This window comes from Micropterus dolomieu, linkage group LG02 (genome assembly GCF_021292245.1).
Source record: "Micropterus dolomieu isolate WLL.071019.BEF.003 ecotype Adirondacks linkage group LG02, ASM2129224v1, whole genome shotgun sequence".
NCBI lineage: Eukaryota > Metazoa > Chordata > Actinopteri > Centrarchiformes > Centrarchidae > Micropterus > Micropterus dolomieu.
In genome coordinates, this window is record NC_060151.1 from 24,861,301 (window position 1) to 24,875,737 (window position 14,437).

The 14,437-nt window shown below is 40.6% G+C and overlaps 1 protein-coding gene across 1 annotated transcript in view; it reads left to right on the forward strand.

Moving 5' to 3' along the window:
• The first annotated feature begins 634 nt into the window (after nucleotides 1-634).
• The window catches only part of mpp3a (MAGUK p55 scaffold protein 3a), a 22,480-nt gene continuing 8,677 nt past the window's right edge, over nucleotides 635-14,437 (forward strand). The window contains exons 1-12 of the mRNA XM_046035594.1: nucleotides 635-705; nucleotides 2,647-2,713; nucleotides 2,831-2,949; nucleotides 4,611-4,688; nucleotides 5,095-5,175; nucleotides 5,371-5,508; nucleotides 5,623-5,704; nucleotides 7,078-7,163; nucleotides 8,141-8,215; nucleotides 10,136-10,332; nucleotides 13,332-13,396; nucleotides 14,282-14,302. Of these exons, the coding sequence (XP_045891550.1) occupies nucleotides 2,677-2,713; nucleotides 2,831-2,949; nucleotides 4,611-4,688; nucleotides 5,095-5,175; nucleotides 5,371-5,508; nucleotides 5,623-5,704; nucleotides 7,078-7,163; nucleotides 8,141-8,215; nucleotides 10,136-10,332; nucleotides 13,332-13,396; nucleotides 14,282-14,302 (979 nt within the window). The 5' untranslated portion in view covers nucleotides 635-705; nucleotides 2,647-2,676. The remainder of the gene's footprint in view (nucleotides 706-2,646; nucleotides 2,714-2,830; nucleotides 2,950-4,610; nucleotides 4,689-5,094; nucleotides 5,176-5,370; nucleotides 5,509-5,622; nucleotides 5,705-7,077; nucleotides 7,164-8,140; nucleotides 8,216-10,135; nucleotides 10,333-13,331; nucleotides 13,397-14,281; nucleotides 14,303-14,437) is intronic.

Here is a 14,437-nt window from a genome sequence, read left to right on the forward strand (position 1 = left end):
CTGTACATTACCCATCAATCCCATCAAAAGTTTAGATATTTAAATCTTGCCCCAAGACATTACAATTGAGCCACTACTGCTACTATGACTAAGAGAAGAAGGGGAAGCTTAAAATCATTACAGTAGTGTATAGATATTATTATATTTAATGTATTTTATTTCATAAAAGCTAATGTTTTATGTTTGAAAATTTTACAGACAAAAGATGTTGAAAGATTTAATACTTGGAAATTATTGGCAAATGTTTCTTTATGGCTCTGCTGTCTTACAACAGTATGACACAAAGACGTGTAGACATTGGACTTGTATTTGTATCAGAGTGAACAGGCTTAGGATGATGGAGGTATATTATTGCCTCCATGTATAAAGGAACTCCTGCATTCCTCCCACTCATCTGGGAAATTTCCTGTTGGGTTAATCTGACACTCTGTTCATCCTCCCTACCCTCCTCATCTGACTCCTCTACTTCTGGCTAGTTTGTCGGCATTTCTAATCCCAGACCTGCTGTTGCTCACCTGTCCCCTAGCTGCCACTGCAGAGTCAGCTTCTACTTTATACCACCTGACCAAACCATGTGCCCGCACAGCTGCCTCACATTAGCTCCACTCTACAATAAACTGAATATTCTTTGTCAGTTGCTTCCAGCTTTGTTCCTGTCCTGGCTGTCTGTCTGCTTTAGCCTTTGGATTTGTACCTGATTTGACTGTAAGCCTGCCTCTTTACCCAGTAAAACTGTTTCAAACCCACTGCTACACACCTGTTTCTTCAGTCTGAACATTAGCCCAAAGTAATACTGAACTGTTTGCATGCTATTGAAATAGTTCAGATTTTTGTCTCCTGGTTTCAGATACTGAAAATATAATCTTGATTGTGACTGTGTTTCTGAAAGGCTTGTCTGTTGTGTTAGCCTCATTGTCTTTTTCTCCATCAACCAGTCAGTGTTTCTAAATTGATTTATTTGTCATAATTACTCAAAATCTGTCCAAATGTTATAAATTAAGAAAGCACTAAAAATCAACCACACATGGAATCTCTACTCAAGACCATGTAAAAACAACTACTGATATCAACTCTACAGTCTCTGTGCAAGGTAACACACCACAAAAAGATGCATCATCATGGCAGGCGTCCATAAAGCGATGGACAGGGTAACATGAACAGCGCTCTACTGAATACATCTCATATAAAGCTTATGTTTATTTTACACATACAAAGCAGACAAGCACATCACTGCCAAACAGGTTAAGCTATTTGGCCTCTGCCTCTTTTCTAAACAGTCTAAACACACTTTCTGTCAGTGTTTCACTACAGTAAATATGTCTATGGTGTATGATTATATTGCACAGTATGTAGATGTAATATAATATATTTACCTACTTATTAATTCCATATTTCTAGGCAGAACAAAAAAGACACCCTGAGTGGAAAATCACACACTGTCTGACATCCCCATCCAAAATGTATTCAACATTTTTATAAATCAAAACTGTTCTGGCAAATAACTTATAACTTAATATATCTAAATGTTAATACTCCTTATTGCAGCTTTGTTGTGTTGTTTTGGCTTCGTGGTGCTGCTTTCCTGCTGTTTTGTCATCGGCTCATAGCGTCATATTGGGGATTTTGTGGTTTGTGTTATTGACGCATGTTTCCAAAGGGAGGATGTATGGAGACTATTGAGTGGAGTGACATGGATATTGATCAGTAGGGGCTGCAATAATCCAGCAGTCTGTGCAGTACTTCAGCCGACTCTATCTTGGAGTCATGCACAGATCTCTCAGCATATGAATATAGATATAACGAAAGTGATCAAGCGCATATAATGCAAAATAATCTCTTAACATGTCATTTAGCCCATTATGGAGGCCTAAAATGATTTTAGTCTGTCGGTCCACCACTTCGGTTCAGACTAAAATAGCACCAGCAACTATTGGATGGATTGCCATGAAATTTGATACAGACATTCATAGTGCGTAATGGATGAATCCTACCGACTTTGATGATCACCTGACCTTTCCTCTAGCACCATCAGCAGAGTTAATATAACATCAAATTCACAAATTCCTAGTTATTATGTCCCTCCGGCAGAAAGAGGAAGTAAACTTTTACACGTAGCTTTATTTAGTAGAGCAGAGAGAACAAACTTACAACACAAGAAATACTATACTGTGCATGTTAGATGGCATACATCCTATAGGTTAATGCTGTCAGTTAAATGGAAGTCCTTAAAGTTGTATGACCACTTTCTAGTTATTTCATACAGGTTTGTGCTCTCTAACACGCCGGCACTAAAGCCACAAACTCACGCAACCTGGTGAGAGTCAGTGGGGTTAATAGAACCAGCAGTTACGGTTTATCTTACTAGTACGGCTCAATAATGCAAGCAGGCCCTTCACATTTACTGAGCCTACAAGGAGATGATGTATGGCTATAATTACTGCAATATGGGTCTCCAGATGCCTTTACATCAGTGGTACACACTCTCATAAACACAAAAACACCATTATCCTTCTTTTTTTGCTTTTCGTGAGAAGGGGATTTTTTTTTTAAAATCCTCCCAGACAGTGTCTTAAATCTCTCAGAAACTCAATTTAACAGCATCTGTATGGAAATGTTGACTATAATTTTTCTTTCTCCTCCTCCCAGATCTCCCCGCCCCCCTCACCTCACTGACCCATGAAAGAAGCCATGCCGGTCCTCACAGCAGGAGCGGGTGAGATGAGTTGGCACAGATGCTCAACACATACTCTCCATACTCTGTGTAGCTTGCTGTGCTCCATCTGTTCATGTTAATATACACGATGGATTTTCTAATTCCTCTCCTCTGCAGGGCTACATGAAACGTTGGCCCTGCTGACCTCTCAGCTGCGTCCCGATGCCAATCACAAAGAGGACATGGTCTTCCTCAAAGATGTTTTCAGTGAGAGGAGCTTGGGATACCTCATGAAGGTGAGGTTATTACTTCTTCTGAGTCAGATTCTATGAGTAACATCATTATTTACATACAGATGTGATATACAGCTGTGTACCATTACATTTTTATGCAGTTTTAGAATATATTAACAAAAAAATATCTTTGAAATAGCAGGAATGGATTTGATAGTCTTGAAAATGTACATTATTTTTTCTAATAAACTGGCCTGTTGGTCAGGTTACCTGAAAGTGACGGGACAACTCAGGTCATTCCTCATCTGTTGTCACTGCCTTCCAAAAACTCTGACTTTTTGGCTGAAACTACTTGTTTATTGTTCATACAATATATTAGACATATTGTTCATTGTTCGTACTGTTGGTAGGCAACAGAACGCAAACAGCAGTATCCCCGACCCAACCGTCCATCCACAACAACCCTGTCATTTTGTTGTGCTCTCTCAGTACCACACTGTGTCCATCTTCGCCTCTGAGAAAACACACTCATTATTTGCCAGGAAATTTTAAACATAAGTCATCCAAGTGGACCAATGGAAAGTTGTTGTGGAAGACCGCCTACATGTGTGATATTTGGCAACTACACATGGAATCCAAGATACTGTAAGAAGAGCAACTTTGTGGTAATACAAGTAGTATGGCCTCCACATTCACAATGTTTAAAAATAAAACATTTTACTAAAACTATATAGCTGATGGGTTTATTTTAATGTCACAAGAAGCCATATATTCATCCACTTTGGATGGAAATTTAGACTATTTATTTAGATAATTTGATTACCTCTACCAAAGATGTACGTTTGTGTCTTTTTTGTTTATTTGGCTTTTTGACAATTAGCCATATATCTCATAAACAGAAGATTTCAGTGATATTGGTAGAAGGTTAGTCAAGGGGCCATGGAATACTTTGGTTATCACTGCAGATCATGATGTCTGTGCTGATCTTGAAATTTTTGAAAGGATTACTTAGATTTGATAACATTTTCCGTATTTTCTCACAGCACTTATTTTAGAAAAGTGAAATGGGGCACATGTAGCCCATGACTTTCTTTACTCTGTGTATATTATGCAGTGAAAATTTCAAAACATTACAGCAACAAATTTCAAGGATTGTGCAGTCTTGCTGCATTACCTGCTTTTTATTCTTTCTATACACGAAAAACACAGTACTTTTTAGGCATGCGTACAGAATCATTTCAGATTTCTTAACCAAACTCTCTTTTCTCTAGTAAAGCCAGGAAGCAGTTTTTTTACAAGTGGGTTTATTTGTTTTGTACATGCATGCATGTGTTCACAAGGGTGACACAATACATATTTCTACCAATGGTTTCATACTATTTCTACTAGATGGTGGTAATGCATCAAGAAACATAGCTATGCACCCACAAAGGCAGGGATAAAGAAGACTAGAAGCTAGTAAACATGGATGCAAACAATGCAGGATTTACCTTTTTTTATTTTAAAAGTTGGCTTTGTGAATGTTGTAAGCAGTGGTAATGCATTCATTAGTTAGAACTCAAGGACTGACATGATGCATTTGGTAAGTAACACTGAATGTCAACATAACATTGGTTTGTTTACAAGAAACTTCTGCAGGCACCTTTTAATCTTCAGCTTTTTTCTGAAACTGTGCATTCCTTGATGAAACCCTCTCTAATAAACTACACGTGTTTGTGTTACAGATTCATGAGAAGTTAAGACAGTATGAGAGACAGAGTCCAACACCCGTCCTCCACAGTGCCTCTTCTCTGGCAGAAGATGTAAGTTCATCTCTCTCTCTTTCTCTCTCTCACACTCACACACACACACACACACACCCTAAATTACTTTTCCACTTGGGCACAGCCGTCAGTCACAATGAGCTAGCACTGACAGAGAAGCAATGCAGGTATCAAAAGTGAATTTTAATGTTCTCAAAGTGCTGAATCATCCCGATGTTCATCTAATGAAACCCTATATCCTGCTGCTCTCCTCTCGCTCTCACCAGTTATCAGTGTGGGAAACTGCTGACCTTAGCTGTTTACAACTTATCTTCCATTGTGTGCACGTCTGTGTATCTGTGTGCATTTATTCTACGGTAAACTGCATCGTGCATTACTGGTATACACCTGCACAGGGTCAAACCAGGTCAGGGCTCTCGCTTCATGTGGGTTTTGTGATCGGCAGGTGGCAGAGGAGCTGCAGAGTGGACCAATGAGCACAGAGGAGAAGGAGCTGCTGCACCTGCTGACATCACCACATCTCAAGGTAAACACACAGTCCTACAATCATGAGGAGATGTAGCGTTAGTGTACATTCATGGTGCCATTTTTACCTGTCAGACATGTTATTTGCCCTGACATTTATCTCTGAAGCTTCTTATAGATTCTGGTAGACGTCTGCTCTCTGTGCAGCTCAGCGTCAGCATTGTAGTCTCAGCACATCGGTTTTCTGTCCCACCAGGCCGTTCTCTCGGTGCACGACACCGTGGCTCAGAAGAACTTTGACCCTGTGCTTCCGCCACTACCAGACGACTTTGAGGATGAGCTGGAGGAAGAGTCGGTGAAGATTGTCAGGCTGGTGAAGAACAAGGAGCCTCTGGTGAGCTGTGAAGCATGAGAGCGGAGAAGAGACCTTAAGAGTCCGCAGGAGAACATGGACAGAGACCTTTTGCTTTTTTCTGTTAATGATCATATTCCTATGTCTGTACTCCAGGGAGCCACCATCAGGCGGGATGATGCCACTGGGACGGTGATCGTGGCTCGGATCATGAGAGGGGGCGCAGCTGACAGAAGTGGTAAACTGTACTCTTTTCGTCACTGAGTTTTCTACAAGTCTTGTCACTCTACTAGACTCCCAGTACCTGTAGTTCTCAACTGTGCTGGAACACAGACACAAATTAATTTAAAAGGTTGCGTGATGAATAAGAAATAAGCACATTTTTTATTTTTGTTTTTGGACTTTTATTGAACCTTTTTTTCTTTTGAAAAAAAACATTTATGCCCCCAGAGCTCTAAAATGATTAAAATAAAAGTCTGAGCAGAGAAAATCACCGAACTGCTCACAAGCTGGTCAGCAGCCGTGGTTTTAGAGTCCAAATTCCCTCTTTGTGAGCCCACCTCTCTATATTGTCATGCTCTCCACACTGCTATACAATCCTGGTGGAGAATATATAAAAACCCCTTTTACGTAATTTCCCCCTAAAACCAGTCAATTAAATGAGTTAGCTGTAATAGATGTATAAGAAAAAAAAAATGGCATGTGTATTTTGTGTGGAGCTGTAGAATGTAAACTCATTCTTAGTTAATTAAAACCCTCACATTCCCCAAAATAATACAGAGAAAATGGTTTTGGTGAGCTTACTCATAGCCATGCTCACAACTATAGACACACACCCTATGATGAGGTGACACAAGCTATGTATTAAGGGGTCGTGAGGAGTAATGCAGGAAGCTGAGCTACCTGGACGCCCCAGGGGGCTCCCGAATTCCACAGCGGCGTGATAGCAATTGTCTTCTTAAAACCAGTTAGTTTTAGTAAAAAAAAAAAGGATATAAGTACTCAAATGACAGTGAGATCAAAACCACAGTGAGAGAGAGATGCAGCAGCAGCAGGAGATGCATGAGAGAAACCCAAAGCTCTCCAGGAGTCCTCAGAGAATCATTCACACATCATATAGACTCAGTAAAATCCTTTCATTGGCGTTGTCACATGTAGATGTGTGTGTGTTATTTGGCATTAGAAACATGCGTGCTTGGAAAGTAAACCAATCAGTGTCCGTATGCATTAATCTTTGATGTCTTCCTCCGTTTCCTGCTGCATCTCATCAGTGTGAAGACAGACGCTGTGGAGAGATTTCAGAATTAGCCTCAGGTCTCTTTGTGTGTCTGGTAAATACATATATTATACATGTATGATTGCACAGTAGTGGATCTGCTATGTGTTTCTCTGTCCTGAGGGAAGAGTGTATTGATTCAACTTCTCTCAGTCTTTGGTTTCTTTGTTGTGGCTGCAGCTAAATAGATCCCAGCTGAGGATAGAAGCTGTCAGGATCTGTGGATCTGACAACGATACTGATGTTAAGATATGACTGATAAACCCCAAAGACTGAGAAGGCTCAGTGAGGACTCTTGTGAATGTCATTGATGTTTTTGCCTCTCCTCCTCACAGGTTTGGTCCATGTAGGAGATGAACTCAGGGAGGTAAACGGAGTCTCTGTGATCAACAAGAGGCCTGATGAGATCAGTCAGCTGCTGGTGAGACAGTTCTGCTGTAATTTCATTGTGTAGATTTTAAGAAATGCTGGAATAGATCAGTAATTTAGAATTGGAATAAATATAAGACTGGGTACAAACATGGATTTCCTGACTTTCCTGATTTTCAGTTGAATGATACCATTTAAATTATTAAAATCCCAAGATCAGTCTTTCCCTCTGTACAAAAAGGTGTAGACCGTATTATGTTAAATTGTCATAATTACTTTTTTGCTTCTTTGATTTGTTTGTTTGTTATTTATGCAATGTTTTTATTTTTTTTTTTTTACAGGCAAACAATCTAAATGCCTGTAAAAGGTCCAAACACACTGATCACAGTCAAAAGCTTTGAGGCTGGAAGTCAAAGGCCAATTGTTTCACTAAATACTTTAGATCAACAGTTAAAAATAACAATGTTGGCGAACAAAGCGAAAAAATCAAGTCAGTGATCATCATAAGGCAATCAACCAATATGACCAAAATAAATTAAATATTCAGAGAAGCATTCATTTGTGTTTTTTCACCCTATAAAAATTTACAGTAAGTTATATAGTATTTTGCTGCACAGGTGTAAACTCACATATATCAGTTAAATCTGTTGATTTAATTGCGCATGTGCAGAATACATGTTTTTTCTTTAGAATAATCACTGAAAATGCTGTGCCCATGTTTTGTTTATTTATACACAGACTTCCTTGTATTTGCCCCAGACAGATGCAATGGTAAATGGATAGTGGTGGGTAAACTATAAACTCAAGAGAGTAATGCCCATTTATCATGACAGTAATGAATCCTCACCTAAAATGTTATGGCCACCTTTTATTTTTTTCATAAACAGTGTGCACTAATAGTTCAGTTTAACTCAAATACAGCTCAGTGTGCCTTTTACAGCTAAGTATGTTTAGTCTTTGTCTTTAATTTGAGCTTGCAGTGACTCTGAATCTCCTCTCCCCTACTTCTACTGTCTATTTGCGATCTAGTCCCAGTCCCAGGGCTCCATCACTCTAAAGATAATCCCTGCCATTAAAGAAGAGGACCGCCTGAAGGAGAGCAAGGTGAGATGTAACATGAGTGACTGAGCATGCTCAGTGAAACTGCAGCTGAGAGGAAACACTCAAAGTCTGAAGCATTATTGTTGTGACATTTCAGATTAATGATTTCTTTAAAGATGCTGAGGCTCTTTCTCACCTATTCAACCTGTCGTTTGACTGTGCAGAAGTTCCCGGTGCTTGGAAGGCAGCGGTAGTGAGTCCTTTATTTAAGGGGGGAGATCAAGCTGTTACAGGCCAATTTCTATTCTACCCAGTATCTCAAAGGGGCTAGAAAAACATGTCAATAAGCAACTGACTGACTTTCTTCATGATCATAGTTTAACTTCTTGTATGCAATCTGTTTTTTTTCGTACTGGCTTTAGTTGTACCACTGCAACCCTGGAGGTCTGAATGATATTACAAATTCACTTGACAAGAAGCAATGTTGTGCCGCTATTTTTATTGAGCTGGCAAAAGCTTTTGACACAGTAGACCATTCCATCCTAGTAAACCGACTAAGGAGCATTGGTGTCTCTGAGCATTAAGTGCTGTGGTTTGCCAATTACCACACTGAGTCCAAAGTGTAAGGTCAGAACATCTGCTGTATAAGCCCCTTACTGTCACCAAGGGAGTACCACAAGGCTCAATTTAAGGCCCAACAGTTTTTTCAATATATATTAATGACACACACTTCGCAGTTTATGCTGTGTGACCATAAACTTCAATTACCACAGTCACAGAAAACTAGTTTTGCTGGATATTATGTACATGTTAAACATGAATAGCTAACCTTAGCCTAGCTAGTCATATCTGAGCGCACAAATGCACTGCCAGTCAAGCTTCATGCCAAGATGGCTAGCTAACTGTTTTACATGTCATTCTAAAGAAGGAGACAGCGACACACTCCGTGACCTTGACAAAGGTAGATAAAAATAATCATTAAAGCATACCATACTACATTTAAAAGCATTTCTATTGAAATGAGCGACATAACGTCAACTTACCCCCATCTAGCCTGTACACGTAACAGCTCCGTTTCCTGTAGAGTTAAGTGCTGGTCGGAGCCATCAGAGCAAGGGGATTGTGGGCATGGCCATGCAGTCAATGCAAAACTCTCTCTCCTGCAAAATGGTTTAACCTGCAAAACTTTGTCTCACAGGGAAAACCATTTGACATGCAAAGCTGTTTAACTTGCAAAACTTATTAACTTGCAAAACTTTCTGACTCGCAAGGAAAACTTTTCGACTTGCCATCAAAGAGGAGAAATTAGCAATTAAAACTTTTTGACACAAAAAAGATGTGTTTGTTTTTAATTATAAAATTGATTTTTGATTGCAGTGCAATAAATATGCTCTAAAAAATTTTTTGCTTGCATTAAAATTAAATACCTTCATAGTCATCTCTGCCACTTTTAAAGGCAAAATCACCAACTCGTTTACAGAAACTTGTAATTGCTTCATGTGATATTTGCTGTTATATGTTGCTCAGCTGCTATCTTGATTGTTTTCATTATTCAACTATTGTGCCATTTGTTGTCTATTTTCTGTAGATTACCTTATGTCTAGTCTGTTATCATGTTTCTTTATCTGTCTTTAATTATTTTCTCATCTGGTGTCTTTGTGCCTGGTTTTTAAGGTTTGTTGTTGGGACTGTGTTGTTGTCCTGCGTCCTCTTTCTATTGTTTATGTTATTTTATTTACCCTTTTCCAACAGGATGCCTTTGTCTCCTGCCAGGCTGTTATTGTAAATAAGAAATTCTTCTTAATTAACTTGCCTGGTAAAATAAAGGTATAGTAAATAATAATAAAAGTAAGCCACTGATTTAAAATAATACGTTTCCGATCATGATTAGGTGCCTACAACTATTCAGATAAAAACAGCTTTGTCCGTGTTTTCCTACAATAATAATTATCTAAATTTGGTGCTTTTTGTTTTTGATTTCAGGTGCACATGAGAGCCTTGTTTGACTACATCCCACTAGAAGACAAGGCAACGCCTTGCCAAGAAGCGGGACTTCCCTTTAAACGGGGAGACATCCTGCAGGTTGTGACCCAAGATGATCCAACGTGGTGGCAGGCCAAGCGTGTGGGAGACAGCAACCTGCGGGCCGGACTCATCCCCTCCAAACAGTTCCAGGAGAGGTGAGAGCGCCCATGAGGAAACGGGTGTCACATCATGTATCTGCACACTAAAACTGAACAACCTGTGGTGTAAACAAATCAGTGCCAGGACTGTGAAGTTCACCCACAGAGTGCTGGTAGTTTATTTTATGCAGCCATTTGTAATCTGTTAAACCTACATTCATGTGTTCCACTTTGAGGGTTCACTATGATTAGATGAAGCATCAAAACAGTTTGGAAAAAAATAAATCGAAACACAGCCTTGAATGCATGCAGATACTGTTGGTGTCATAATCCTTCAGTAAGATGATCTCAGCAGGCCGGGAGATCCCTGCCAAACACTGCAGCATCTGTTGGATTAATAACCACAGCTTAAACACAGAGAAAGACACAGGTCAGAGGGGTCTGCAAGCTCTGAAAAGCCTTAATGCTGTGTTTGGTAGGTTAAATAAATGTTTCGGATGAAATAACACATTTCTGCTGATGCCGTGGGTTCCTGCTGCACTCAGAGCTAACAATCAGTCTGACTAGCAGCATTGTTAGAAAGTCAATGAATTGACTACAAAGAGATGCAAAATGACGAGAGAACAACAATAGAAAGATGCGAAAATACCATGAGGAGACACAAAATTCCCAGAAAGAGACACAAAACCAGTGCAAAAAACCCCACAAAATAAGCACAAAAACGAAAAGAAAGGAACCTCCAAGAGAAACAAAAGGATGATAAAGAGACATAACAACCACAAAGAGAGACAAAAAGACTACAAAGAGAGACACAACGACCACAAAGAGAAAAAACAACCACAAAGAGAGACACAACAACTACAAAAAGAGACATAACTGCCACAAAGAGACACAAAACGACCACAAAGAGAGAGACACAAAACGACTACAAAGAGAGACAACAGCCAAAAAGAGAGACAAAACGACCACCAAGAGAGAGACAACGGACACAAAGAGAGACAAAACGACCACAAAGAGAGAGACAACGGACACAAAGAGAGACAAAACGACCACAAAGAGAGAGACACAAAACGACTACAAAGAGAGACAACAGCCAAAAAGAGAGACAAAACGACCACCAAGAGAGAGACAACGGACACAAAGAGAGACAAAACGACCACAAAGAGAGAGACAACGGACACAAAGAGAGACAAAACGACCACAAAGAGAGAGACACAAAACGACTACAAAGAGAGACAACAGCCAAAAAGAGAGACAAAACGACCACCAAGAGAGAGACAACGGACACAAAGAGAGACAAAACGACCACAAAGAGAGAGACAACGGACACAAAGAGAGACAAAACGACCACAAAGAGAGAGACACAAAACGACTACAAAGAGAGACAACAGCCAAAAAGAGAGACAAAACGACCACCAAGAGAGAGACAACGGACACAAAGAGAGACAAAACGACCACAAAGAGAGAGACAACGGACACAAAGAGAGACAAAACGACCACAAAGAGAGAGACACAAAACGACTACAAAGAGAGACAACAGCCAAAAAGAGAGACAAAACGACCACCAAGAGAGAGACAACGGACACAAAGAGAGACAAAACGACCACAAAGAGAGAGACAACGGACACAAAGAGAGACAAAACGACCACAAAGAGAGAGACACAAAACGACTACAAAGAGAGACAACAGCCAAAAAGAGAGACAAAACGACCACCAAGAGAGAGACAACGGACACAAAGAGAGACAAAACGACCACAAAGAGAGAGACAACGGACACAAAGAGAGACAAAACGACCACAAAGAGAGAGACAACGACCACAAAGAGAGAGACAACGACCACAAAGAGAGAGACAACGGACACAAAGAGAGAGACAACGGACACAAAGAGAGAGACAACGGACACAAAGAGAGAGACAACAGCCACAAACAGGCAAAACAACCACAAACAGGCAAAACAACCACAAAGAGAGAGACAACGGACACAAAGAGAGACAAAATGACCACAAAGAGACAAAACGACCACAAAGAGAGAGACAACGGACACAGAGAGACACAGCGACCACAAAGAGAGACACAGCGACCACAAAGAGACACAAAACGACCACAAAGAGAGACACAACGGACACAAAGAGAGACACAACGACCACAAAGAGAGACACAACGACCACAAAGAGAGACACAACAACTACAAAAAGAGACATAACTGCCACAAAGAGACACAAAATGACCACAAAGAGAGAGAGACACAAAAAACGACCACAAAGAGAAAGACCGACCACAAAGAGAGACACAACGACCACAAAGAGAAAGACCGACCACAAAGAGAGACACAACGACCACAAAGAGAGACACAACGACCACAAAGAGAGACAAAACGACCACAAAGAGAGACAAAACAACCACAAAGAGAGACAAAACAACCACAAAGAGAGACACAACGACCACAAAGAGAGAGACAACAGCCACAAACAGGCAAAACAACCACAAAGAGAGAGACAACGGACACAAAGAGAGACAAAATGACCACAAAGAGGCAACATGACCACAAAGAAAGACACCGACCAGAATGAGAGACAAAACCACCACAAAGAGACAAAACAACCACAAAGAGAGACACAACAACTACAAAACGAGACATAACTGCCACAACGAGACACAAAACGACCACAAAGAGAGACACAACGACCACAAAAAGAGACACAATGACCACAAAGAGAACCAACATGACCACATTTAGAGACACAACGACCACAAAGACATCAAACAACACAACAACCACAGAGAGATTCCATTGTCTGTAGTTGCTTTGTGTTTTTGGGTGTCTTGCTCTTATATAAGAGGTGGGGGTAGGGGCTTTTTATATGTTTGTGCCCAGAGGCCCACTGTCTCATCAGTTCATAAGTGTTGTTTGCTCCTCTGTCTTTCATGTTTAAATCTTTTACTACTCCTCTCTGACATTCCCTCCTCACCTTTCGCTTATTGTGTTTTTCTGACCTGATGATTCTCTTCCTGCCTCCATCCTCTTTGGCTTTTTGTTCTGCGGCACATTCCTCCAGGCGACTGGCCTACAGGATGAAAATGGGCACACTCCCGAATCCAAAATCCCCTAAAAAGCCTGTCTGTAAGTTTCTGCTTCCCAGGATTCCACTGCATCTTCAGCATTATTTCATAATTACAGTTTACGACCTGCAACATCTCTCACTATCAGCTCTCCTTAGTCATTTTAGGCACAATAATATCCCCGCTGGATAAATGCAGCAGTGTTTTCATTGACTTTTATTGACCTTTTGTGCTGGTAATTGGCATTCTCAGAGGCATTAGTATTCATTGTCCGTCCTCTCCATGCTGCTACGTAGACATGTTTTTAAAAGGGATGAGAGATGGAGGGGCACAGAGACGGAGAAAGGGATCACAGATATGAATTAATCTCTTTCATGTTTGGTCCATCTGGCCGGCAAGCAGGCTGAGAGTTAAGCTTAAGTAGATCCAGACAAGGTTACAAGAGGCGCCCACTGAGACACAAAGCCTCAACAATACATTACACTTCTCACTTTCTCACTTGATACTATACAGGTGGCGTGTAAACATCCAGGTGAGTGTGTAATGTGAGTGGTGGCTCTTCCTGGTGCATAAGCTGCATGCGATCCGATTAGGCCTGAGCCACGGTGAGACAACAAGAGCTTAGCAATATGGCAGCTAGCCCTGCCACGCCACGCTGCAGCAAACCTACAGGGACTCTTCTGTCTCTGCCTCCCTCCACGCTCCTCCAGCTCTCTGATTAATTCCTCTAAATCCCAGCAGGGGCCCTTTAAATGTGGATCCCCCCCTTGTCTCGTCTATGGCGTCACTGACGACGGCAAGAGAATCTCTTCAAATTTAAAATCTACAATACCTTCATAAATTTCCCAAATGTCATTCTCTGATCTGTCACCAAAATGATCTGTCCTTTACCTACTCTAATGATTATGTTTTACACTCTGTTTTCCTTTGATGCATACAATATCAGATGACCATGGATGTGATAAAGGTGGGTACATGTGCAGCAACAAAACAAACATGATTCATCTCGAACACGCAGACACATCTTCACACAAAACACACAATGGAAAAATTTCATAGAGGCCTCAAAGTGTGTGTGTGTGTGTGTGTGTGTGTGTGTGTG